The following is a 25,372-nucleotide window of genomic DNA, read 5'->3' on the forward strand; positions in this document are numbered from 1 at the left end:
GGTGTGTTAATCATAGAGGAAACCGTGGACCAGATCATCCCCGGCAGTCTCTATGACCTTCAGAGGCCCAGGCGTGACGTTATGACGATACGTTCAGCCCAGCAGATGTAAACACTGCCATGTACATGGCTGAAAAGGCCTAGATCTTTTTTGATCTCAGTCTTTTCTACCTAGAGGAGAGATGTGGGGTCTTAAAGACCCCACATCTCTCCATAAAGAGGACCTGTCATGCCCTATTCCTATTACAAGGGATGTGTACATTCCTTATACTAGGAATAAAAGTGATCAGAATTTTTTTTTTTTTTTAAGGGGAAAGTGTAAAAAAATAAAAATAAAATTAACGATTAAAAAAAAAAAAAACAATTTTTAAATAGCCCCCATCCCTGCGTGTTTGCACGCAGAAGCAAATGCATACCTAAGTAATTGACGTTCAAACCACACATGTGAGGTATCGTCGCAAACGCTAAAGTGAGAGCAATAATTCTAGCCCAATGCCCCCTCTGTAACTCTAAACTGGTAACCTGTAAACATTTTTAAAGCGTCGCCTATGGAGATTTTTAAGTACCAAAGTTTGGCGCCAAAGCGTGACATGTTAGGTATCTATTTACTCAGCGTAACATCATCTTTCACATTATACGAAAAAGTTGGGCTAACTTTACTGTTTTGTTTTTTTTTAATAATGAAACCATTTTTTTCCCCCAAAAACCTGCAAATACTGTGTGACATTAAAAGTTGTAATGACTGCCATTTTATTCCCCAGGGGCTCTGCTAAAAAACATATATAATGTTTTTGGGTTCTGAGTAATTTTCTAGCAAAAAAATGATGTTTACATGTAGAAGAGGAGTGCCAGAATAGGCCCGGAATGGAAGTGGTTAATTTAAATCATTGCCTAAAGAGATTGAACAAATGTTTGAACATTCCTATTTATTAAAAATTGTACAACTGTAATCTTACCCCCCCAAATTTTTTTCCATAGATATACTAGTCAAAATACCCAAACTCCAACGATGCAAAGGGGGTTATTTACTAAAGGCAAATCCACTTTGCACTACAAGTGCAAAGTGCACTTGAAATTGCACTTAAAGTGCACTTGGAAGTGCAGTCGCTGTAGATCCGAGGGGGACATGTAAGGAAAATAAAAAACAGCATTTTAGCTTGCACATGATTCGATGATAAAATCAGCAGAGCTTCCCCTCATTTCAGATCTACTCCTCAGATTTACAGCAACTGCACTTCCAAGTGCACTCTCAGTGGAATTTCATGTGCACTTTGCACTTGTAGTGCAAAGTGGATTTGCCTTTCGTAAATAACCCCCAAAGACTTTTCCTAATATTCTTTTGGAGAAAGAAGAAATCAAAATTCCATTAAACTTTTTAAAACCAAAGAAAATTGTATCTACTAGATATACATAGCATTTATATGATATATTGTTATATATTGATATATTATTATAGTTAAGATATTAGAACAGTTTAAATATTTAGGGATTTCTAGACAAAAGATAGTAATATTATATTGATCTAAGAACAAATATTTTGAAAAACAAATACAAACGAATTGATGCAAACTCAGAGCACTCCTGTGATGTAACTCATACTTTTGTATTTTTCAACATCCAGTATGTGACTTATGTGTGCCAAACCTAATGAATACTGTGACCCCATATTTAAAATATTATCAGATGTACGTAAAAAGTTGTATATAGATAAAAGAATATCTTTCTTTCTCACCCAGATTCAGAATTGTAACACAGCTGAATATACAGTATATTGTCAATTCTATATTGACATAGTGAAATCATTAGTAAACAAACTTTGGAAATCTTAACAACTCCCAGAGTAAAAGAAGGATACAATGCTTTCTCACATTTCATTACCTTAGAAAAATAACTTTTCATGTCCAAGAAATGCCTTATTCAATTTATGGAACAATAAACACCTTGATTTGACCACATTTATGATGAAGATAGTATTAATAAATATATTAATAAAAATGTTTTCTTACATTTCTTTCTTTGGAACAATTTAAAGTGCCAATATAGCTCATAAACGTGACTCAATAATCAACATAATGCAATAGAAGAAGGTTGCATAATGCCATATACTTTCCTCTTTATACTTTATCTTTTTTGTTCCAGTGATTTGTTATTATGTTTGTAATATGTTGACATTATAATTAAGTTTATTTTTATTTTTTTGCTACAACCTACTCTAATGTACTCTATGTAATGTAATGTTTGTAAGTTTATTATAATTTAAATGAGCAAAAAATAATTTACATCTCATTAGGTGGACTTCTTGCGGCTAATTACACTCTTTTAAAGATCTAATGCCGCGTACACACGATCGGAATTTCCAAAACAAATGTTCGATGTGAGCTTGTTGACCGAAATTCCGACCGCGTGTAGGCTCCATCGGACATTTTCTGTCGGAATTTCCGACAACAAAAATTTGAGAGCTGGATCTCAAATCTTCCGACAACAAAATCCGTTATCGGAAATTCCGATTGCGTGTACACAATTCCGACGCACAAAATTCCACGCATGCTCGGAATCAAGCGGAAGAGCCGCACTGGCTGTTGAACTTCCTTTTTCTAGTCCCATTGTACGTGTTGTACGTCAGCACATTCTTGCCAATTGGAACTTCCAAAAATGACCGCGTGTATGCGGACAAGTTTCAGCCAACATCTGTCGGAAATAAATCCACGGTTTGGTTGTTGGAAATTCTGATCGTCTGTACGCGGCATTAGAGTCTTGCATACTTTTTTTTACCAAGTGGACCTTTATTTTGGATACAATTTGCTTAATGAATGTATGCAAATGTAAATGTGCAGGAGCCATTCATGCAGAAACTCAGGCAATTTACAAAGGTTTAGAAAAGTTTTCATGTATACATTTTGTAATAAAATGATTCTGCAGTCGCTTTAAAAGTTTAAAGTATATTTAAACAATAACAATAAACTTTTCTTATTTGTTCCCTTTTGGTCTGTTAAACATATCATTGGCAGCTGTTTGAAAAGTGAAAACAAATTCTCATCCTACCAGAAATTGAATGAGGTGAAAACTTCTTGTGCTCCCTGCCTCTGCTGAATGTTATCAGTTAACATGGTGTTCAGCTCTGTGGACTACATACAGTGCCTTGAAAAAGTATTCCTTGAAATGTTCAACATTTTGTAATGTTACAACCAAAAACGTAAATGTGTTTTATTGGGATTTTATGTGATAGACCAACACAGAGTAGCCCTCTTTACTCTGATACCCCTAACTAAAATCTAGTGGAACTAATTGCCTTCAGAAGTCACCTAATTAGTAAATAGAGTCCACCTGTGTGTAATTTAATCTCAGTATAAATACAGCTGTTCTATGAAGCCCTCAGAGGTTTGTTAGAGAACCTTAGTGAACAAACAGCATCATGAAAGCCAAGGAACACATCAGACAGGTCAGGGATAAAGTTGTGGAGAAGTTTAAAGCAGGGTTAGGTTATAAAAAAATATCCCAAGCTTTGAACATCTCATGGAGCACTGTTCAATCGATCATCCAAAAATGGCAAGAGTATATCACAACTGAAAACCAACGAAGACATCGCCGTCCACTCAAACTGACAGGACGGACAAGGAGAAGCAGCCAAGAGGCCCATGGTAACTCTGGAGGAGCTGCAGAGATCCACAGCTCAGGTGGGAGAATCTGTCCACGGGACAACTATTAGCCGTGCACTCCACAAATCTGGCCTTTATGGAAGAGTGGCAAGAAGAAAGCCATTGTTGAATGAAAGCCATAAGTAGTCCCTTTTGCAGTTTGCGAGAAGCCATATGGGGGACACAGCAAACATGTGGAAGAAGGTGCCCTGATCAGATAAGACCAAAATGAAACTTTTTGGCCTAAAAGCAAAAAGCTAGTTGTGGTGGAAAACCAACACTGCACATCCTCCTGAACACACCATCTCCACCATAAAACTTGGTGGTGGCAGCATCATGTTGTGGTGATGCCTTTCTTCAGCAGGGACAGGGAAGCTGGTCAGATGTGATGGGAAGATGGATGGAGCTAAATACAGGGCAATCTCAGAAGAAAACCTGTTAGCCTCTGCAAAAGACTCAAGACTGGGACGGAGGTTCACCTTCCAGCAGAACAATGACCCTAAAAAAACAGACAGAGCTACAATGGAATGGTTTAAATCAAAGCATATTCATGTGTTATAATGGCCCAGTCAAAGTCCAGACCTAAATCCAACTGAGAATCTGTGGCAAGACATGAAAATTGCTGTTCAGAGATGCTCTCCATCCAATCTGACAGAGCTTGAGCTATTTTGCAAAAAAGAATGGGCAAAATATACACTCTCTAGATGTACAAAGCTGGTAGAGACATCCCCACAAAGACTTGCAGCTGTAATTGCAGCTAAAGGCGGTTCTACAAAGTATTGACTCAAATGCACACCACACTTTTCAGATATTTATTTGTAAAAATATTTTAAAACCATTTATCCTTCCAGTTCACAATTATGTGCCACTTTGTGTTGGTCTAAAAAACCAATAAAATACATTTACGTTGTTGGTTGTAACATGACAAAATGTGGAAAATGTCAAGGGGTATGAATACTTTCAAGGCACTGTAACTCCTCCCGTTATGTATGTAGATGAGGAGAGGGGGTATTCTGTAGTTATAAAGCACCTTTCCAGATCACCTGTCCGATATCTGATACACTCTGGCTACAATGTATTAGTGGTACGAAGTGATATGAAGCCACAAGTGTTTTGACTAATCTGTGTATGCTTCCACCTTGTGACTTACACTCTACGAATAAGCTAATTTTTGAGTGAAATTGGCTAGTGGAAGAAGGTTGGGGTGGACTGCTTTTGCACTGGATGGATTCATAAATATCAATATTAATTCTGGAGTGTGGCTTCCTTTTTTATCTTGATTGATTAGTGAGAAGACATTGTCACCTTAGGACAGGACGTGTGTTACTGGCAGGATTGCAAGGTGAAAATATGAAAATGAGAAAAAAAAGTAAGACAGCCATCACATCTAAGGATTGGTAAGATATACTGTATAGATATGAAATTGAATTAGCACAAGAGGTGTTTCTGTAATTTTTGGGGTAAAAGCTGAAGGTTCCTGTTATGTTTTTGGGCTCAGAGGGACGATGATAACGTTCTACTAACTCTGTGGCAAATATTGTCATATTTTACTAAATCCTCCAAATGCATTGGAGATTGCATTGAAGAAGCATTCCCAGGCCCAGGAATACTAAGTGAAGACTCACAGATGAACTCTCACTGGTGGAACATTAGTATAAACTGACTTGCAACAAACAGAACCTTTACATACTATACACATTAAAAAATTGGAGTTCAGTATTTGCCATTGAATTCTACCTGTCCATTAAAGTCAGCCCCATCTGGAGACTTCAGGAATTCATTGTAAACTTGATTTGCTCGATTGATCACCATAGCAACAGAATCTTGGTACTGAGGAGAGGAGATGGCCAGCAGTGGTAAGGCAGCTAGTGGAATGTGATCTTCACTAATGTTTAGGCAGTTCTCATCATAGCTGTAAGGGTTAAGGCTGAAGAAGAAAACAGAAAAAAATGCAATTTACTATTCACCTACCTTTCTATAACCTATAGTACATAACTTAGAGCATACAGAAAATATGATGTGGCTAGTCAATAACTACAATATAATATTAAGAAGAAATTTGAGACCATCAATTGAAACAGGATACTATTTTTTATATTGTATTTTCTATCAACAAATCAGCACCCACGATATACTTCTTTACATGGAATTGATGCTTTATACTGTATATACAGTGCATATATTTTTGTCCCTAAATATTATTTATATATTTTTATCAGTTCTAACAAATGCATTAATATTTGCCACTTGTTTAGCTTAGTCAGTTGTACATAGGAATGGGCTGAACACCCACCCTGTTTAGTTTGCAGCAGAACTCCCGAACAGGGGAAATGTTCCAACCTGAACAGCGGACCCCATGGAAATCTATGGGAGCTGAACAGGAAAAAATCAAAAGTGCTCATATGCAAGTAATTGGTCATAAAAGGGGTATGTTTTTTTTTTGTTTTTTTTTAAACAATAATTTTTTCAGGAGCAGTGATTTTATTGATGCTTAAAGTGCAACAATAAAAATGAAAAATTTAAATATCGTGCCTGGGGGGTTCCCTTAATGTACCTGTAAAATGGCGCATTTGTAGCATATACAGAACATGCTATGGCAAAACTGACATTTCTAAAGAAAAAAAATACAGTTTAAAATGACTCGCGGTTACAATTGCTGGCACCCGGCTATTAAAAAATAAAGAAAAAAACAGCATGGGGTCCCCCCAGTCCATACCAGGCCCTGCCCCCTTCTGACATCATGTGACGTCAGAAGGGGGTGGTGCCACCCAGTTACATCACCAGGTGGCCCCACGCCTCGCCTATATAAGATCTATCAAAGCGAAGAGAGAGCATATGGCGGGTAGCCGCCTATGGAGGCGGAAGCGTTTTCCGTTTTTTCTATTTTTCAGGTCCGTCGGGCATTGTGATTGACAGTGGATTTACATCGAGGGACACTATGTATTTATTTATTTTTTAATAAATTAATGGGGTGGGCGACCACATGGCAAATGAGGTTCAATGTAGAAAAATGTAAAATAATGCATTTGGGTGGCAAAAATATGAATGCAATCTATACACTGGGGGGAGAACCTCTGGGGGAATCTAGGATGGAAAAGGACCTGGGGGTCCTAGTAGATGATAGGCTCTGCAATGGCATGCAATAAGCCCACCCCCTCATGTGGCCTGGTATATTTCAGGAGGGGGGTGCTTGATCGTTCCCTCCCATTTTCCTGACCTGCTGGGCTGCATGCTCGGATAAGGGTCTGGTATGGATTTTGGGGTCAACCCCACACTGTTTTTTCTTTAAATTTTGACATGGGGTACCCCTTAAAATCCATACCAGACCCAAAGGACCTGGTATGGACTGGGGGGGGGGGCCACATGCCGTTTTTTTCTTTATTTTTTTTACAGGCACTTTTTTTTTTAATTCAGCTGTCAGTGATAATTCATCGGTTGTTAAGGAAGCGTCAGCGTGCCTTTCCTAACAACCAGCTTACACTGCGCCATGATTGGCCAAAGGTTTGCCCAATCAGGGCACAGAATGCATTGTGCAGCACTCAGTGCATTTGAGTGTTGTTCATCGGCGCGAACATCCAGCGAACATCCTGCAAATTCGGGTGTTCGGTGAAAGACCGAACAGGCAGACTCATGCTCGGGCCAAACTGTTCGCCCATCCCTAGTTGTACACAGTTTGCCAACATGCATGCAAGCAGTCCTTGCTTTTTTTTCTACTAGTACCCCCAGCATTTATTATTCCATTCACTGTTGTAGTCACACTGACCCTGTTTTTTACTTGTACTGATAAAATACACAAGTATAACAGTAAAGTGATCTAATTACTATGGTGGTTGTAAACTTTTACTTTTCAAAACTGCGGCCACAGATTACACCCTTTCCCCCAACAAAGTGTCTTTCATAAGACATTAAAATGGGGTATTAGGGGAAAAAAGACCCCTGATGTCTCTTTTTCTTTTCAAGTGAAGACTTATGTCTCCATCTCTTCGACCTGCAGATAAGACATTGGGAGGAAGTTCAAAAGTGCTCAGTACTTAAAAAAACACAGTGTTTATTAATGAAAATGCTCAACAGCACTATAATGGATGATCCCTCCAGAGACAACGTCAGAATGAAACTTTTGTATTGCTGAGCATTAACTTCACCCTTCCAATTGTGGAGAGGTAAGGAACAGATGTAGGAGAGATTTAGTCCCTATTTTAATACAGATTTTTTTTTTCAGGTGAAGGACACATCAAGGGAAAGTGAAGAAAAAAAAACGGCCCATTGGATTATTTTTTTAACCTCCCTGGTGGTATTCTCGAGTGTAGCTCGGGGTGAATTTTCAGTACCAAAAGCGGTAACCCCGAGCCACACTCGGGATCGCAGTGCAGGATCCAGGCAAAGTTACTTACCTTGTCCCCTGGATCCTGCATTGTCTACCCGAGTGCGAGCTGTGTACTCCGCTTGATTCATCACAGTGCTATGCTCCGTTCCCTGCGAGCATTGCGACGCGCGGGGATGGAGCACAGCGCAAAATTCAAAAAGTTAGAAACATTCAATACATACATTACACTGTAATCTTATAGATTACATAACTGTATCAAATTATTTCACATCCCTTTTGTCTCTAGTGGTTTGTCCAGAGCCCTGCATTCAGTTTTATATTATAAATACTGTTCTTTCTGTCTGGCAACTGGAGATTGTCCATAGCAACCAAAAAGCGTCCCTTTACATCAAAAGCGGTTTTAGACCAGCTAGAAAACAGTGATAATAAATTAGAATCACTTGCAGAATTGAGCGATAGTGATTTGTGGAGAAATCTGTCATCAAACACTGACAGTAATGACAGCGACAATTCTGCAACTGAGCAAATTTCAGTGTTTTTGATTTGATTACATTATTGAATCATTTTTATTATTATTATATTATTATTTGTTATAAGTATTTATAGTTATTTATTATATTATAATTTATGATTTTGTGTTTTAAACTTTATCATACCCGGGATGTCTACTAGACTCTGGTTTGGACAGATTTAAGTGTGTTATTCCTAAAAATTTACAGGCCTACAATATAAAACGCCAAATTTCCATGCAAAACATTGTACCTCTTTGAGCATCAAAAATCTGACATAATCATACCATTAGGGAGGTTAACAAGTGTATTGCAATCAAATACAAGATGGGACCATGAAAAAATCAATCTCTACTTCATATACAGTAAGAACAGTATGGAATGCCTAGAGAATAGACTATTCTAAATTTGAAATGCTTTTACCAAATTTTTAGATTGAATTTATATTTTCATGTAGATATTGTTGATGTTTGGCTCTTTGTTAAAATTTGCCACACCCCTCCCCAACTGGTACCTAAATACTAGGGGTTGATTTACTAAAGGTAAATAGAATTTCCTCCGGAGCTTAGTAAATGAGGAGAAGCTCTGCTGACTTCCATCTTCCATTCATATGCAAGCAAGAGTGCTTTTATTTTATGTTCCTTGCATGTAATTGTGTATTCTTTGCAAAGTGAAGCTTTGCCTTATTTACTAAGCCCTATAACAAATTTCCCTGCAGTTTGCAACTGCACTTGCAAAGCCAACAGTCTATTTGCCTTTGGTGAATCAACCCCTGCGTGTGTCTGGGGAATGATGAGGTGTTGTCACTTTAATTTTTAGATACTCAGTCTTGTGACTGTAGTGATGGTTGCGCCCCCTAGAGTTCTGTGTGCTGTTCAGTAAAATATTTTCAAACCACAGTTCCTATGTCTCTTTTTGTTCTAGTTAGCCAGAATCAACATACTGCAGAGATGTTGTATTGCCAGAAGTGAGGTGCTACAGTGTTAAGAGAAAAACAGACATAACATAAAACTTAACTATCCTGTGGCGTAAACATAGCCCTCCATGCACGATCTACAACCATCGTTTTGAAAAATATAGCACGTATTTTGTTATACTCTATAGCTGTTTTTTTTTAATAGATTCTCAGTTGTTTGTCCTCATTATTTTGTTGATGCACCCATGATATGTTCTTACACATAACATCATCAATTATGTATTTGTACACAGCTTGTTTCTCAGCAAGATCATGAGTTTGGTTATTGACCATGTTTACCATTGAGACCTTGAATCTAAAAGCTCACATTCAAATACTTTCCTTCTCCTTGACATATCATAGGGTTTTACATCTGTTTACATTTTCAGCAGCTAGCTTAACAAGAGGCTCTTGTCTATCATTAAAGCTGAACACTCGTGTAGCAACCTCCTAGGTAGGCAAGAGGGAGTGTATATAGTTTTTGGCTTTTCTGCTTAACACAGAAGCAGACAGGCAAAATGTAAGTGCTGTATGCTTAACAGAGAGCTGTAATTGTTTAGTGAGGTCTGCTCAGTGTACTCTGATACTGCTCATGCTGTCTTGGAGATTTCACACTGGTCCAATAGTAATGAGACATACTGAACAGTGGGAGGACACCCAGCAGGTGAGAGCATAGATGTAGATACAGCCCTGGCCAATTAGAAGGGAATGTGCCCCAAGGAATGCTGGGTGCCTGTATTTAAGTCTGAAGAGCACATGGGCTCGGGGTTCCAGTCCAGCCAACCTCTAAAAAGAGTGAAAGTGGTAGGGGGCGCTAGTGAATAAATTGATTACCTAAAGAAATATACCCAGTATAAACAACCAGGTATAAATTAAAGCGCTCTGTGCAAAACCATAATTACATTTCATATATAACAATAGACATAAGTGAGTATATTCATTTTGAAAAGTCCATAAATTCTATTGTGACGAGTTGCTGTGAAAAATATTCAAATCTTGCCACTATCGCCATAAACAGATACAATGTATTACACCTGATGAGTATGATAGAAATTCCTACTCACCAGAAGAACATGACCTTTTTAGCTAAAAAAAGGTCAAAATAGGCTTTGTTTTTGGGTCTTTGCACTTGCTTACGTGAATGCTGGAGATGGACCAGGGTATCCTTTCACATAACAGCCTCCTCTCCACCAAGATAACCCATTAAAAATGAGATGGAAAAAAGTGCCATAGTGTAAAACCTTTTATTAAAAAAATGACATAAAAAACGCCAAGTGGCTGCTTACATTTAGGTGTGCCTAGTCCCGGCACTGGGAATGCTGGCAAACAATGTAGGCAGGGACTGCAAGCCACTCTGGAGCCTTGAGATGGCATGCATTCAACTGCCGTGTTACAAAGAACTGGGAGTTTGGGACCCAGAAGCGACATGACCGGAATGCGACTCGACGTACGTTTCGTCTATCGATGTCATCAGGATCGCTTCGGGTGTAACACATCGTATCTGTTGATGGTGATGGTGGCAAGATTTGGATATTTTTTACAGCAACTCTTTACAGAAGAATTTTTGGACTTTTCAAAATGAATATACTCACTTATGTCTATTGTTATACATGAAATGTAATTATGGTTTTGCACAGAGCGCTTTAATTTATACCTGATTGTTTATACTTTGTATATTTCTTTAGGTAATCAATTTATTCACTAGCGTCCCCTACCACTTTCACTGATAATTAAGTTAGCGTTGTCTATACTTTCAGGGGAGCAGCTTATTTAATTTATTATTTTTAATTAATTGCTCACTTCACATGTTTCCTCAGCGCGAGGTCCACCCAATATACACCTCTAAAAGAGGTTCGGGTGGGAAAGAGGCTTCTGCCTCTCCCCACCATAGGCTGCCATGCAGCCTCAGATGACTGACCTGTGGGCCTGAGGCCTTAAAGCTACAACCCAGGGTTCCTTTGCAAGCTGATTAAGGGGGGATGTCCACGGATCTGGTCTGATGTCACTGGTATAGAGTGTTGCTTGGAAGTTGGAAGGAGGGAACAAAACACACAACTGAAATACATACACCATACAACTGTTGTGATAAAAAGGAACACACAGAGCAAAGGCTAAAAACAATAAGGTCAGACAGTGCACAGTAGCTCAGTTGTGTGTAGGAACTGAAGTGTGTCCACAGTCAATAAACAGTTAAAAACGTGTGGTTTATTCATCAATAAAAAAAAGATGCACACGTTACCACGCTGTGGACCTGGGCACCAATGGACCTGGGCACCAATGGGTCATTGTATCCACTGGCAAAATAGCATTGTGAGGCGCCTGCCACCATGTCTCAAGAGATGGATCGGGCTGCAGTATAATCCAAGCCAAGCCCAGCTGGTGCCAGTAGGCGACGTCATACGAGCGGCTGGGTGGAAGCATGGTGCCCAGAAAGAAACCACGAGGAACCAGTAAAGAAAGTCAACTTTGAGGAGTTAGTCGGTGTGTAGTGCGGGGTGTGTACTGGGAGTTCTCTGGGGATCAAGTCGGTGGAGCTCTGTCCACTCACAGCCCCTACACTGAGCTTAAAACCTCTGTGGGCCATCATCCCCATTACTTGATAAAGCACATGTGCGCAAAACACGTTGTCACTGCAACAGAGACGATTGCGCTCCATGCTGGTTCCTCGTGGTTTTCTTCCGGGCACCATGCTTCTGCCCAGCAGCTTGAGTGACGTCACCTGCTTGCGCCGGCTAAGCCCAGCTTATACTTCAGCCTGATCCATTTCCTGGGACATGGTGGCTGGTGCCTCACCATGCTATTTTCCTTGCTAGTGGATACAATGACCCATCGGTGCCCCAGTCCACAGCGTGGTAACGTTTAAATCTGTACAATCATCTTTTTAAATGATGAATAAACCACGCAGTTTTAACTGTTTATTACTATGAACACACTTCAGTTCCTACACACAACTGAGCTACTGAACGCTGTCTGACTTTATTGTTTTTTAGCCTTTCAACATTAATTCAATGTGAACTGGCAGCTGCACAGTCAAGCTCAGATCCGATTATTGGTTTCTTCTTTTTTCTTCTGTTTTAAATAAGATTTGGATCCACAGTTAACAGTGCCTGGAACTGTGTTTTTTCTACACAGAGCAAAGCAGCTACTAGTGTAATAAGTTATAAAAAAGTGTACATTTATTAAACCTTTAAAAATGCACTCAAACATTTAATGTTGAACAGAACAGGAATACAATGTGCGGAGCAGCCAGTCTCCTCTAGCAACCTCCCAACCCTAGCCAGGGATGACAGGAAAACTTCAGGAAATGCTAGCCTCTCTGCAGTGTAGAGAAGAGAAGCAGCACCATGAGGTAGAAAGTCACCAAGCTCAGCCCAATTAACTCCTGCCCACCATGTGGCGTCACTCATGGCACTTGTGCAAGAATGCGTTCTGGAGAAGCCTTCTCCTTCATCATCATGCCTATTGGATCACCCATTGGTTTTAAACAGCCGCCTTAATGTGGGCAATATTTTGGTAAGTATAACAGCAACATAGCTCCACATTAAAAAACAAAAAACAAAAATAAAGAGCTACTGGAAAACAGAACCATCAAAGCAGCCAAGTGTCCAATGCATTTTGGAGCAGAAGAATAATTACAACCTAAATTGAAGCTGGTAAAAAGGCACAGTTTATTTAAAGGAATTGCCCTGGGGCTAACAAAAAGATGGCCATCCAAGATATACAAATGTTGTTCCTGCCAAAATACTGCCACTTTTGTGATATGCATATCCCTGCCCTACCACATAGCCAGTACTATGCCTTTTACATAGAAGTTGATAACCTGGCAATACTGGCACTTCAAAACTGACCTGGGAGAGTGTGATAACTCCCTTTCCAATTAAATCTGTATGCACAAAGGATTTATTCACCAGTATTTAGAAATTATCAAGCATATTTAAGCTTCTGCTAGGAATGTTTTAAACATTTCACAGGGTATAAAGTTCCACCTTAAGCAGAGAACAACGTAGGACACAGTAGGCTTTACAACATGGCCTGCATTTTACGAACGAACTTTAAAACGCAGGCCGTGGTTGTGGTGTAAAATAACCTTGATCAGTTTAGAATTTAGTGATATCCACTCTCTGTAATAAATTGGCCCTTAGTGGTTTGCAGTTAATGGTTATATGTAACATGTGTGCACACATGCATATACGATATCTCACAAAAGTGAGTACACCCCTCACATTTTTGTAAATATTTTATTATATCTTTTCATGTGACAACACTGAAGAAATTACACTTTGCTACAATGTAAAGTAGTGAGTGTACAGCTTGTATGATATGTCAGTTTGCTGTCCCCTCAAAATAACTCAACACACAGCCATTAATGTCTAAACCGCTGGAGACAAAAGTGAGTACACCCCTTGAAACAAAAGTGAGTACACCCCTAAGTGAAAATGTCCAAAATGGGCCCAATTAGCCATTTCCCTCCCCGCTGTCATGTGACTTGTTAGTGTTACAAGGTCTCAGGTGTGAATGGGGAACAGGTGTGTTAACAACAGTATGCTATAGGCCCCCTAACCTGAGGGAGGAAGGGGAGACAGATCTCCTATCACAATATGGATTAGCAGCAAGGATGGGAAGTGTCATCATAATGGGGGATTTTAACTATCCAGACATAGACTGGGCGGAGGGAACCGCGCATTCATCTAAGTCTGGCCAGTTCCTAAATGTCTTGTAGGACAATTTTATGGGTCAGATGGTAGACGCACCAACTAGAAATAAAGCGTTACTGGATCTACTGATTACCAACAATACAGACCTGATCACGGATGTGGAAATATGGGGCAATTTAGGTAACAGTGATCACAGGTCAATGGGCTTCAGTATAAATCACACAAATAGGAAACATAAAGGGAATACAAAGACACTGAATTTCAAAAGAGCCAACTTCCGCAAACTACAAACCTTGCTAGAAGGCATACATTTGGATAAAATATTAGGAACAAAGAACACGGAGGAGAGATGGGTTTGCTTTAAGAGCATATTAAATAAGGGCATTAGCCAATGCATCCCATTGGGTAATAAATTTAAAAGAGCGAACAAAAGTCCTGGATGGCTTAACTCCAATGTAAAAATGCAAATAAAAGCAAAGGAGAAGGCCTTCAAAAAATACAAGGTTGAGGGATCATCATTAGCATTCAGACTTTATAAAGAATGCAACAGGAAATGTAAGGGTGCAATAAGGACTGCTAAGATAGAACATAAAAGACACATAGCGGAGGAGAGCAAAAAAATCCCAAGAAATTCTTTAAGTATGTAAACAGTAAAAAAGGGAGGACAGACCATATTGGCCCCATAAAGAATGAGGAAGGACATCTGGTTACAAAGGATGGGGAGATGGTGAAGGTATTGAATTTATTCTTCTCCTCAGTCTTCACAAGGGAATCGGAGGGGCTTCAGTAACCAAAACTGCAGTGTTTATCCTCATGACACATCACAGGAAGCACCTCAATGGTTAACAGAGGACAGAATTAAAATTAGACTTGGGAAACTTAACATTAATAAATCATCGGGACCAGATGGCTTGCACCCAAGGGTACTTAGGGAACTCAGTCAAGTAATTGACAGACCATTGTAATTTTTACTGACAGTCTACTGACTGGAATGGTACCAGTTGATTGGAGAAAAGTCAATGTAGCACCAATATTTAAAAAGGGCCTAAATACATCCCTGGGAATTACAGACCAGTTAGCCTAACATTGATGGTATGTAAACTCTTGGAGGGGATGATAAGGGACTATATACAAGATTTTAGTAATGAGAACGGTATCAATAGCAGTAATCAGCATGGATTCATGAAGAATCATTCTTGCCAAACCAATCTATTAACCTTCTATGAGGAGGTGAGTTGCCATCTAGATAACGGAAGGCCCGTAGACGTGGTGTATCTGGATTTTGCAAAAGCATTTGACACAGTTCCCCATAAACATTTACTGTACAAAATAAGATCCGTTGGCATGGACCATAGGGTGAGTACATGGATTGAAAACTGGCTACAGGGGCGAGTTCAGAGGGTGGTGATAAATGGGGAGTACTAGGAATGGTCGGGGGTGGGTAGTGGGGTCCCCCAGGGTACTGTGCTTCTACCAATCCTATTTAATTTGTTCATAAAGGACCTGGAGGATGGGGTAAACAGTTCTATCTCTGTATTTGCGGATGATACTAAGCTAAGCAGGGCAATAACTTCTCCACAGGATGTGGAAACCTTGTAAAAAGATCTGAACAAATTAATGGGGTGGGCAACTACATGGCAAATGAGGTTTAATGTAGAAAAATGTAAAATAATGCATTTGGGTGGCAAAAATATGAATGCAATCTATACACTGGGGGGAGTACCTCTGGGGGAATCTAGGATGGAAAAGGACTTGGGGGTCCTAGTAGATGATAGGCTCAGCAATGACATGCAATGCCAAGCTGCTGCTAACAAAGCAAACAGAATATTGGCATGCATTAAAAAGGGGATCAACTCCAGAGATAAAACGATAGTTCTCCTGCTCTACAAGACTCTGGTACGGCCACACCTAGAGTATCCTGTCCCGTTCTGGGCACCAGTCCTCAGGAAGGATGTACTGGAAATGGAGCGAGTACAAAGAAGGGCAACAAAGCTAATAAAGGATCTGGAGGATATTAGTTATGAGGAAAGGTTGTGAGCACTGAACTTATTCTCTCTGGAGAAGAGACGCTTGAGAGGGGATATGATTTCAATATACAAATACTATACTGGTGACGCCACAATAGGGATAAAACTTTTTCGCAGAAGGGAGTTTAACAAGAATCATGGCCACTCATTAAAATTAGAAGAATAGAGGTTTAACCTTAAACTACGTAGAGGGTTCTTTACTGTAAGAGCGGCAAGGATGTGGAATTCCCTTCCACAGGCGGTGGTGTCAGTGGGAGGCATTGATAGTTTCAAGAAACTATTAGATAAGCACCTGAACGACCGCAACATACAGGGATATACAATGTAATACTGACATATAATCACACACATAGGTTGGACTTGATGAACTTGTGTCCTTTTTCAACCTCATCTACTATGTAACAATGTACATTTGGTGTTATCACTCTCACTCTATCATACTGGTCACTGGAAGTTTAACATGGCACCTCATGGCAATGAACTCTCTGAGGATCTGAAAAAAAGAATTGCTGCTCTACATAAAGATGGCCTAGGCTATAAGAAGATTGCCAAGACCCTGAAACTGAGCTGGCCAAGCATGTCACCAGGCCTAAACCCTGATGAGCATCTGTGGGGCGTCCTCAAGTGGAAGGTGGAGAAGTGCAAGGTCTCTAGCATCCACCAGCTCCGTCATGTCGTCATGGAAGAGTGGAAGAGGACTCCACCTGTGAAGCTCTGGTGAACTCCATGCCAAAGAAGATTAAGGCAGTGCTGGAAAATAATGGTGGCCACACAAAATATTGACACTTTGGGGACAATTTGGACATTTTCACTTAGGGGTGTACTCACTTTTGTTGCCAGCAGTTTAGACATTAATGGCTGTGTGATGAGTTATTTTGAGGGGACAGCAAATTGACACTGTTATACAAGCTGTACACTCACTACTTTACATTGTAGAAAAGTGTAATTTCTTCAGTGTTGTCACATGAAAAGATATAACAAAATATTTACAAAAATGTGAGGGGTGTACTCACTTTTGTGTGATACTGTATAACATAAAATGTATACTTAAGCACAGTTTGATCATGTACTTACTGCCATTAGATAATTGTTTGACTAGTGATGCCATGCCAGTAGATGTTTGCAGCTAAAAAGCTATGGTTCTGTGCACAGCATAATTATAATTTGCAAATAAGAAAAGATGATGACATTTTTTTATGCTGAGATAATTAGGCAGTTTGCAACTGATAAAAGATGATGTACTTTTTATTTTATCCACACATGTTCTCTACATGTACTATATGAGCTTTAGCAACGGAAACAAGAACATTTCTTTAGTCATAAAGATTTAGCTAAACTGCCAATTTTTCGGGAGCAGTGATTTTAATAATGCTAAAATTAAACAATAAAAATAAATATTCCTTTAAATATTGTGCCTGGGGGGTGTCCTTAGTATGCCTGTAAAGTAGCGCATGTTTCCCATGTTTAGAACAATACCACAGAAAAATTAAATTTCTAAAGGAAAAAAATGTCATTTAAAACTACTCATGGCTGTAATGTATTGTCGGGTCCCGGCAATATAGATGAAAATCATTAAAAGAAACGGCATGGCCCTTTGGGTCTGGTATGGATATTAACTGGAACCCGCACCCAAATATAAAAAAAAAACAAAAAAAACAGCAGTATATATACTATACGGCCTGCCCTATATACTCTGCAGAAAATTGGGCCTTAAGTGTTGGTGGTACCAGAACACTGTAAGCCCTCACAGTTACTCTTGGTGGGCCTTGTGTATCTGCTAAAACAAACATCTCCGATTCAAGCATTTGATTGCTAAAAGGCGCAGACGCTGGTTTATAATTTTACCAGCTGGTGGATCTGGTGAGTTCATTTAGTACGTCTGGTGGAGGATCACACCTGGGTGTCACAGTCACATTGAATCTATATACAAGCTACCACTGAGTGTCACCATTATACATCGTTTATTGAAGAACTGTTTTTTCACTTATATGATAATAATTTTTTTCTCTTATTTTCTGGAACAATATTCTATTAGCAGTTTCACATTTTATATTTTAGCTGTGCTCACGGATTGTTTGGAGCACCATTTATTACGGACTATATTGAGTTTTTTGCATTTATGAAAAAAAATTTAAGCACTTGCATTTAATATTTTATATTCATATCAATTGTTCACTAAGCTATATCATGTCATGGTGTTGATGAATTCTTATTTAATAATCTATTAGCACACATAGGGTGTTATAATTAGTTTGATCAGCGTTACTTTCTCACAATCTTTGCACTAAAGACAAATAGGCTGTTCACTTTGCAGGGGAATTTTCCCTTAGATTAGTGAAGGTTGTGAAAATTCACTTTACAAAGAATACCTAATCACAGGCAAGAACGCCGCCCCCCCCCAAAAAAAAAAACAGTATCTTTGCTTGCTTGGATGATAGAAGTCAGCAGATTTTCACCTCATTACTTTGCACAGTAAACAAACTATTTATCTTTAGTAAATCGACTACTTTATATCTACCATAGCCTGTACTAATGCACCCGCAGGTTGTTAATGCATAGTAAATGCTGCATGGATACAAATTGGTTGTCTGTGCACGACTGATGCGCCAGTAACTTGCACATTCTTTAGAAAACCCCTGTCTGTGTCATGAGTCTTATTTCTTTTGCCCAGTCAGAAAGATTAGAATATTAGCCTTCTGCAGCTAAAAATATATTCATAAACATGAGTTACAGTGCACTATACAAAGGAGCCTTGACAAGAAAATGAACATAAGGAATATATAGCAGCAAAGTCTTTTGAAATGTTGCTCAGTGTGTGCTAAATAACCCAGAGCTATATCTTGAACTTTGTCTGGATAGAATTTCAGAGGAATCTTTTTTTTTTTTTTTTTTCAGTTAAAACCTACATCCAGCCAAAACTTGATTTTGTTTTTGTTTAAGGTTAGGTTCACATTATCACTTCAGCCCTGGAAGGTTTATCCCCCTCCATGACCAGGCCATTTTTTGCGATACGACACTGTGTTACCTTAACTGACAATTGCGCAGTCGTGCGACACTGTACGAAAACAAAATGTTTGTCCTTTTTTTCCCCACAAATAGAGTTTTCTTTTGGTGGTATTGATCACCTCTGTGGTTTTTTTTTATTTTTTGCGCTAAAAACAAAAAAAGACCAACAGTTTTGAAAAAAAAAAAAACAATATTTTTTACTTTCTGATATAAAACATATCCAATAAAAAATGTTAAAAAATCAAATTTCCTTATCATTTTAGGCCAATATATATTCTGCTACAAATTTTTGTTAAAAAAATCCCAATAATCGTATATTGATCGGTTTGCGCAAAAGTTATAGTGTATACTAACAATGTGATATTTTTCTTTATTTTTTTTTACTAGTAATGGCTGCGATCAGCAACTTATAAAAGGACAGCAATATTGCAGTGGACAAATAGGACACCTGACACTTTTGACACTTTTTGGGGACCAGTGACACTAATACAGCGATCAGTGCTCAAAAATATACACTGTTACTGTACTAATGACACTGGCAGAGAAGGTGTTCACATCAGGGGCGATCAAAGGGTTAAATGTGTTCCTATAGAGTGTTTGCGAACTGTAGGGGGGTGCTTTGACTGGGGGAAGGTAAAGATTTGTGTTCCTGCTTAGCAGAAAAACAAGATCAGTACATTCCCCTCTCACAGAACGGCAGTCTGCCTTGTTTACATAGGCAGACCGCCATTCTGCATGTCTCCCGAACGATTGGCAGGTCCCGGCGGACATCGAGGGATAATCCCCCTAAGGAAGACACGTGACCCTGTGTCGACATGCGTAGGGGAAGGACCAGGACAGTGATGACATCTGCATCCAGCGTGGAGCTGTGAGTCTAATCGTTGTCTGCGAGGCTTGTATGGAGAGAGCAGTGTTTTCAAAGCACAGATTTTAATGGTTGTCAGAGCCTGGTGCGCTGGAAGCACCTGAGCAATGTGAGTAAGCTGGACTTATTTATTTAATTGAAGTTTTATGGAGGATATAAGCACTATTAGTTGTTTCTCTTTAAATATGCACTTTGGGTACTACGAATTACCATGAGCCATATCTGAGAGGACCACAGCAAGGAATTTCAAAGTTCGGGGAGGCTAAAAGGCGTGTATTGATCTCACTTATTGTAGAGATTACACACCTGCAGGTGAGATTATTCCTGAAGGGGGGAGCACTTGGAGGTGATCTGTTGAGTGATCTTTTGAGCACTAATGAGAAATAGAGCACTTGTCTGAGCTAACCTTAGGTAGTGCTCCCATCAGAGAGCTTTCCCCTCATGTCTTGATGCAAAAAAAATTCACAAAGACTAGAGACAGCAGTAAAGGCCCTTTTTCAAGTAGAGCTGGTAGAGGTCAGAACCTGAGGTTTTCATTACAACAGTTGTTTTTTATTTCAGTAAAACCCATTCCCCTTATTTGTTGCTTACACTAACAGGGCTGAGAAATGAAAACAACCTAAAAGAAAATCTAACCCTTCCTTATTATACCTAAAGCAAAAAAAAAAAAGCATTGCTTTGAGTTGGGTTTGTAATGGTCTCCTTGCAAAATATACAGCAAAAATTACTGTTGCTATTTGATGCAGGAAAATTAAAAATAATATGCTGGCATTTGTACAAAGCACAGCTACACTGTTATGCCGCGTACACACGATCAGACATTCGGACAACAAAATCCATGGATTTTTTCTGAAGGATGTTGGCTCAAACTTGTCTTGCATACACACGGTCACACAAATCTTGTCGGAAATTTCGAAGCTCAAGAACATGGTGACGTACAACACGTACGACGAGCCGAGAAAAATGAAGTTCAATAGGCAGTGCGGCTCTTCTGCTTGATTCCGAGCATGCGGGGAACTTTGTGCGTTGGAATTGTGTACACACAATCAGAATTTACGACAACAGATTTTGTTGTCGGAAAATTTGAGATCCAGATCTCAAATCTTGTGTGGCGGAAATTCCGATGGAAAATATCCGATGGAGCCTACACATGATCGGAATTTCCGACAACAAGCTCCCATCAAACATTTTCCGTCGGAGAGAGGTCAGGAGTAAAATACTGTACAAAGTGTAAAGGGGCTGGTCCCTTTAAAACAGAACTAAAACCACTGATTTAATTGGTTTCCCAAAACAGTTAAATTCAAGGCAGGTTTTCCGACTGTTAAAATTACTAGTGTTCTTATGTTATCCCTCAACTGAACTGGCAAGCCACCAAATGGCTGGTGTTATAGCTGATCACTATGATATTTGCAGACCAAACAGAGGCTAAGAAGCTGGCCTCCTCTGCTATGAAGGGTATTAAGGTTTAATTCCACTTTTACTTGAGGTCATCCCTGAATGTTGATGAGTAACCTTCACATGCCATGCTCACATGTGTACGCAGTGATATACTGTATAAGTAGTTAGTTAAAAAACCCAAAAGATAGAGTACAGCACTGACACAACATTGATTTTAACATTACTTAAATTGAACTTATATTCTGTAAATTGTAGCCAGCCCCAGTTTAAGAAGTTGCAATGCAATCTAATCTAAAATCCCTATCACAAAAATAGGCCACATTTTAAAACCATAGTTAAAATATAACAATATTAGAATGTAAATGTAATATAAATATAATAATATAAAAAATTGTAAATAAAACTGCAATAACATACAGTATATAAGTTACAATGGGGGTTGGCAAGCCATCAATCATGATCAGCCAGTCGACTGCAGGGAGCCGACAGGTGGATCGTGACCACAGTTCTGCCTCCCCCCAGCCTCCACCGCTTTCCTGTTCTCTGCAGAGCAGAGAGCAGGAGGCATCATAGTGCTGGAAGGAGGGCGGAGGCAGGAGCTGCCTCAGTGATTGGTTACTAGGTGGTGAATGTTAACTTCAGTAGCTCCAGCTTCCACCTTCCACCCAGCACTATGCTGCCTCCTGATTTCCGCTGTGCTGTACACATGCTGGCAGGTAGGAAGTGCTACCTACACAGTGCTGTGTGTATGTGGGGAAGGAGGGGGGGATGTGATGTGATATGAAGGGGATAGGGGAGGGGATTATGATGAGAAATGGACAGAGGACACTGCTTTTAGGGGGCTGAGGACACTTTGTGGGAGGCAGGGGACACTGCTATGAAGGGGCAGAGGACAGTTTAGTGGAGGGGGGTGATGTGAAGTGGGGAAGAGGACACTGCTTTGTGGGGTACAGGACACTACTGAGGAGAAGGGGGCAGAGAACACCACAGTGGGAGTGTGAAGGGGGGCAAATGACACTGCTTTGGGGGGTACAGGACATACTACTGTGGGGGGGGGGAGGCAGAGGACACTGCTATGGATGGAAAAAGACACAACAGTGGAGGGGATGTGAAGGGGCAGAGGACACTCCATTGGGGGGTACAGGACACTACTGTGGGGGAGGGGAACAGAGGACACAACAGTAGGAGGGTGATGTGAAGGGGCAGAGGACACTGCATTGGGTGGGGGTACAGAACACTACTGTAGGGGGAGGGTGGCAGAGGACACTGCTATGAGGGGCAGAGGACACTACTGTGGGTGGTGCTGTGAAGGGGGGCAGAGGACACTACTGTGACACACTATGTATTCTTCATGCCGTCTTTTTTATTGGGAGAGTGATCTTTTTTTTTTTTTTTTCCCTTTAAAGGGAGCTGCCTGGTAACCCTACGGGATCTTTGCTTTCCTTCACGTTGTCCAGGTAGATCTTAACCTCTGAAAGATTGCCTGCCCCTGAGGTAGAATATATAAATAAAAATAGTCCATAGAATAATTATATAAATTATATAATATAGATAAAACAATTGAGATGTCTATATTCAATCCTTCAGGGGTTATTTTTTTGACCTTTTGTAGATTAAGTGCATGTTGATGATGAAACATATAAGTTGGGACTCCTGGGTGACATCATATCTGCTTCTTGGAGCACACGCAAGACATATTTGCAGCAATGCTTACTGGTTTTCTGCATTACTTTTTAATATATTAATGAAGTGGTGTTTCACTGTGAGGTCTTTCTCCCCTTTCTTTATGTATCTATGATGCATATTTGGCCTATAATAAAGCCTCGTACACACGGTACGATTGTTGGCCAACCGAGCATCTGATTTTTGTCAAAAGGGCGTGTGTCTGGATCTTGTCTTGCATACTAACAGTACACAATTGTCATGCAACAAACACAAACGTAGTGACGTACTACAAGGAATTTCAGCTCTTGAGCGCCACCCTTTGGGCCCCTTCTGCTAATTTCGTGTTTGGTAAACATTGATTCTGAGCATGCGTGTTTGTACTTTTGACTTTTGTGTGAGGGATTTGTGTACTGACCATACGAAAATCTGATGTCAAACCGTTGTCCACCAAAAATTTACTAGCCTGTCATCCAACATTTGTTGGCCGAAAGTTGAACAATTGTCAGAAGGAGCGTACTAATGCTAAGATTTTAGGACAACAGTCTGTCAACAGACAATCCCCTGCCAACAATCGTACTGTGTGTACGAGGCTTAAGAGTCATTGGAGGTATATAAAGAACCAGAGTAGAAAAATAACTGAAGTACTGGTTACATACAACGAACCTTAAGCCTCGTACACATGGTCGGATTTTCCAACGGGAATTGTGTGATGACAGGCTGTTGGTGGTAAATCCGACCGTTTGTATGCTCCATCGGACAATTGTTGTCAGATTTTCCGCTGACAAATGTTGGATAGCAGGTTTTAAAATTTTCCGCGAACGAAAATCTGTTGTCGGATTTTCCGAGCATGTCTACACAAGTCTGTTGGACAAAAGTCCAAAGTACAAACACACATGCTCTGAAGCAAGGACGAGCCAGAAGTGGTCGGTCTTGTAAACTAGCGTTTGTAATGGAGAATTAACATTCGTGACGCGGCAAATTAGGAAATCTCGAAATGCAGTACCCAATTCTCCTCTTCTTTAATAATGAAGCTGCTTTGTTGGTGATACTGATGGAGTTATTGCAAACAAATTTTCAAAGGCTTTTTTTTCGAGTGATATCAAGAATAATATTATTATGCTTTTTTATTTGGGCAAGTTACCACAACACCATTATCTTGTAGTTTTTAAGATCAAAGATACAACTATGTTGGTGTCCCTTGTCAATTTTACATTGTATTTTTTTAAATGTAACTGCCTAAACTGTCATTTGAAGTAAAACACATAGCCAAGTATTATTCTACACATTTTTTTTTATTTTGCATTAAAAAAAGAAAACAAATAAAATTAGACATGCTATCTGCCAATAGAACTTAACCAAAAAGTGCATTCTATGCATCCAAAAATATAGAAATATACCAAATCAAATCATTATTATTCAACCAGAAAATAAAATAAAAGCCTCATGCATGTGTCCTGCTTCTTAATATAGGGGGTCAACAATGCCAAGAGTTGGTGAAAGCAGGGGTCCGTCATCTGGAGATAATTCCGAAAATCATCTGGATTATTCTCCTGGAGCTCCCGCAGCAATGGCATATGACATAATTGGTCACGATTAATAAAGCAACCAATTTTTGGTCCAAGAACTCCTCCTCCTCCTGTTCCTGGATTGGACTTGGGTCAAAGCAATAACTCCAAGGCCAATAATAAATAACATGTTATCTCCTCCGATTCCGCAACATGTCTGGATGACGAACGGGAATTCAGAAACGAACTGAAAAGCAAGAAATGAAAAGGGCAAACTGAAAAGCATGAAATGAAAAGTGCAAAATGAAAAGCGCCAATCAACACTCACCAAACTTCTACTAATATGAAATTAGCAGAAGGAGCCCAAAGGGTGGCGCTAAAGAGCTGAAAAACCACGTAGTAGGTCACTATGTTTGTGTTTGTTGGCCGACAATTCTTTGCCGTTTGTATGCAAGACAAAATCCAGGTCTCATAGGGCGTATTTTGCCTCACTTGTTAATACAAGGGGTCACATCTGTCCAGTGAGTGTATTGTGAAGTTGGTGATCATGGTTTTGGAGGGTGCAAGATTGCACTTTAAGTGGAAGACAATGTTTGGTTGAATCACATAAGCTGCACTATTGTTGATGTGATTTGTAATGACACAGAGCACTATCATACAAGTTGGAATTTGATCACATTGTTATGTGGGACTTGATCATATTACTTTTGCTCATGTGATTCATTTTTGAATATAATATTACAATTCATTGTGTATCAGCGCTGCCCCCAATCTTTTGGGTTTTTCTTTTTTTTGTTTACAAAAGCCTTATTGAAAAAAATTAAATCAG

The 25,372-nt window shown here is 39.6% G+C and overlaps 1 protein-coding gene across 1 annotated transcript in view; it reads right to left on the reverse strand.

The window, feature by feature from the left end:
• Positions 1-25,372, reverse strand: part of PITPNM3 (PITPNM family member 3) — a 1,020,867-nt gene that overhangs the window by 255,600 nt on the left and 739,895 nt on the right. Inside the window, exon 6 of the mRNA XM_073616741.1 lies at positions 5,372-5,561. Within this exon, the coding sequence (XP_073472842.1) occupies positions 5,372-5,561 (190 nt within the window). The remainder of the gene's footprint in view (positions 1-5,371; positions 5,562-25,372) is intronic.

Source organism: Aquarana catesbeiana, linkage group LG02 (assembly GCF_042186555.1).
Source record: "Aquarana catesbeiana isolate 2022-GZ linkage group LG02, ASM4218655v1, whole genome shotgun sequence".
Classification (NCBI taxonomy): Eukaryota; Metazoa; Chordata; class Amphibia; order Anura; family Ranidae; genus Aquarana; species Aquarana catesbeiana.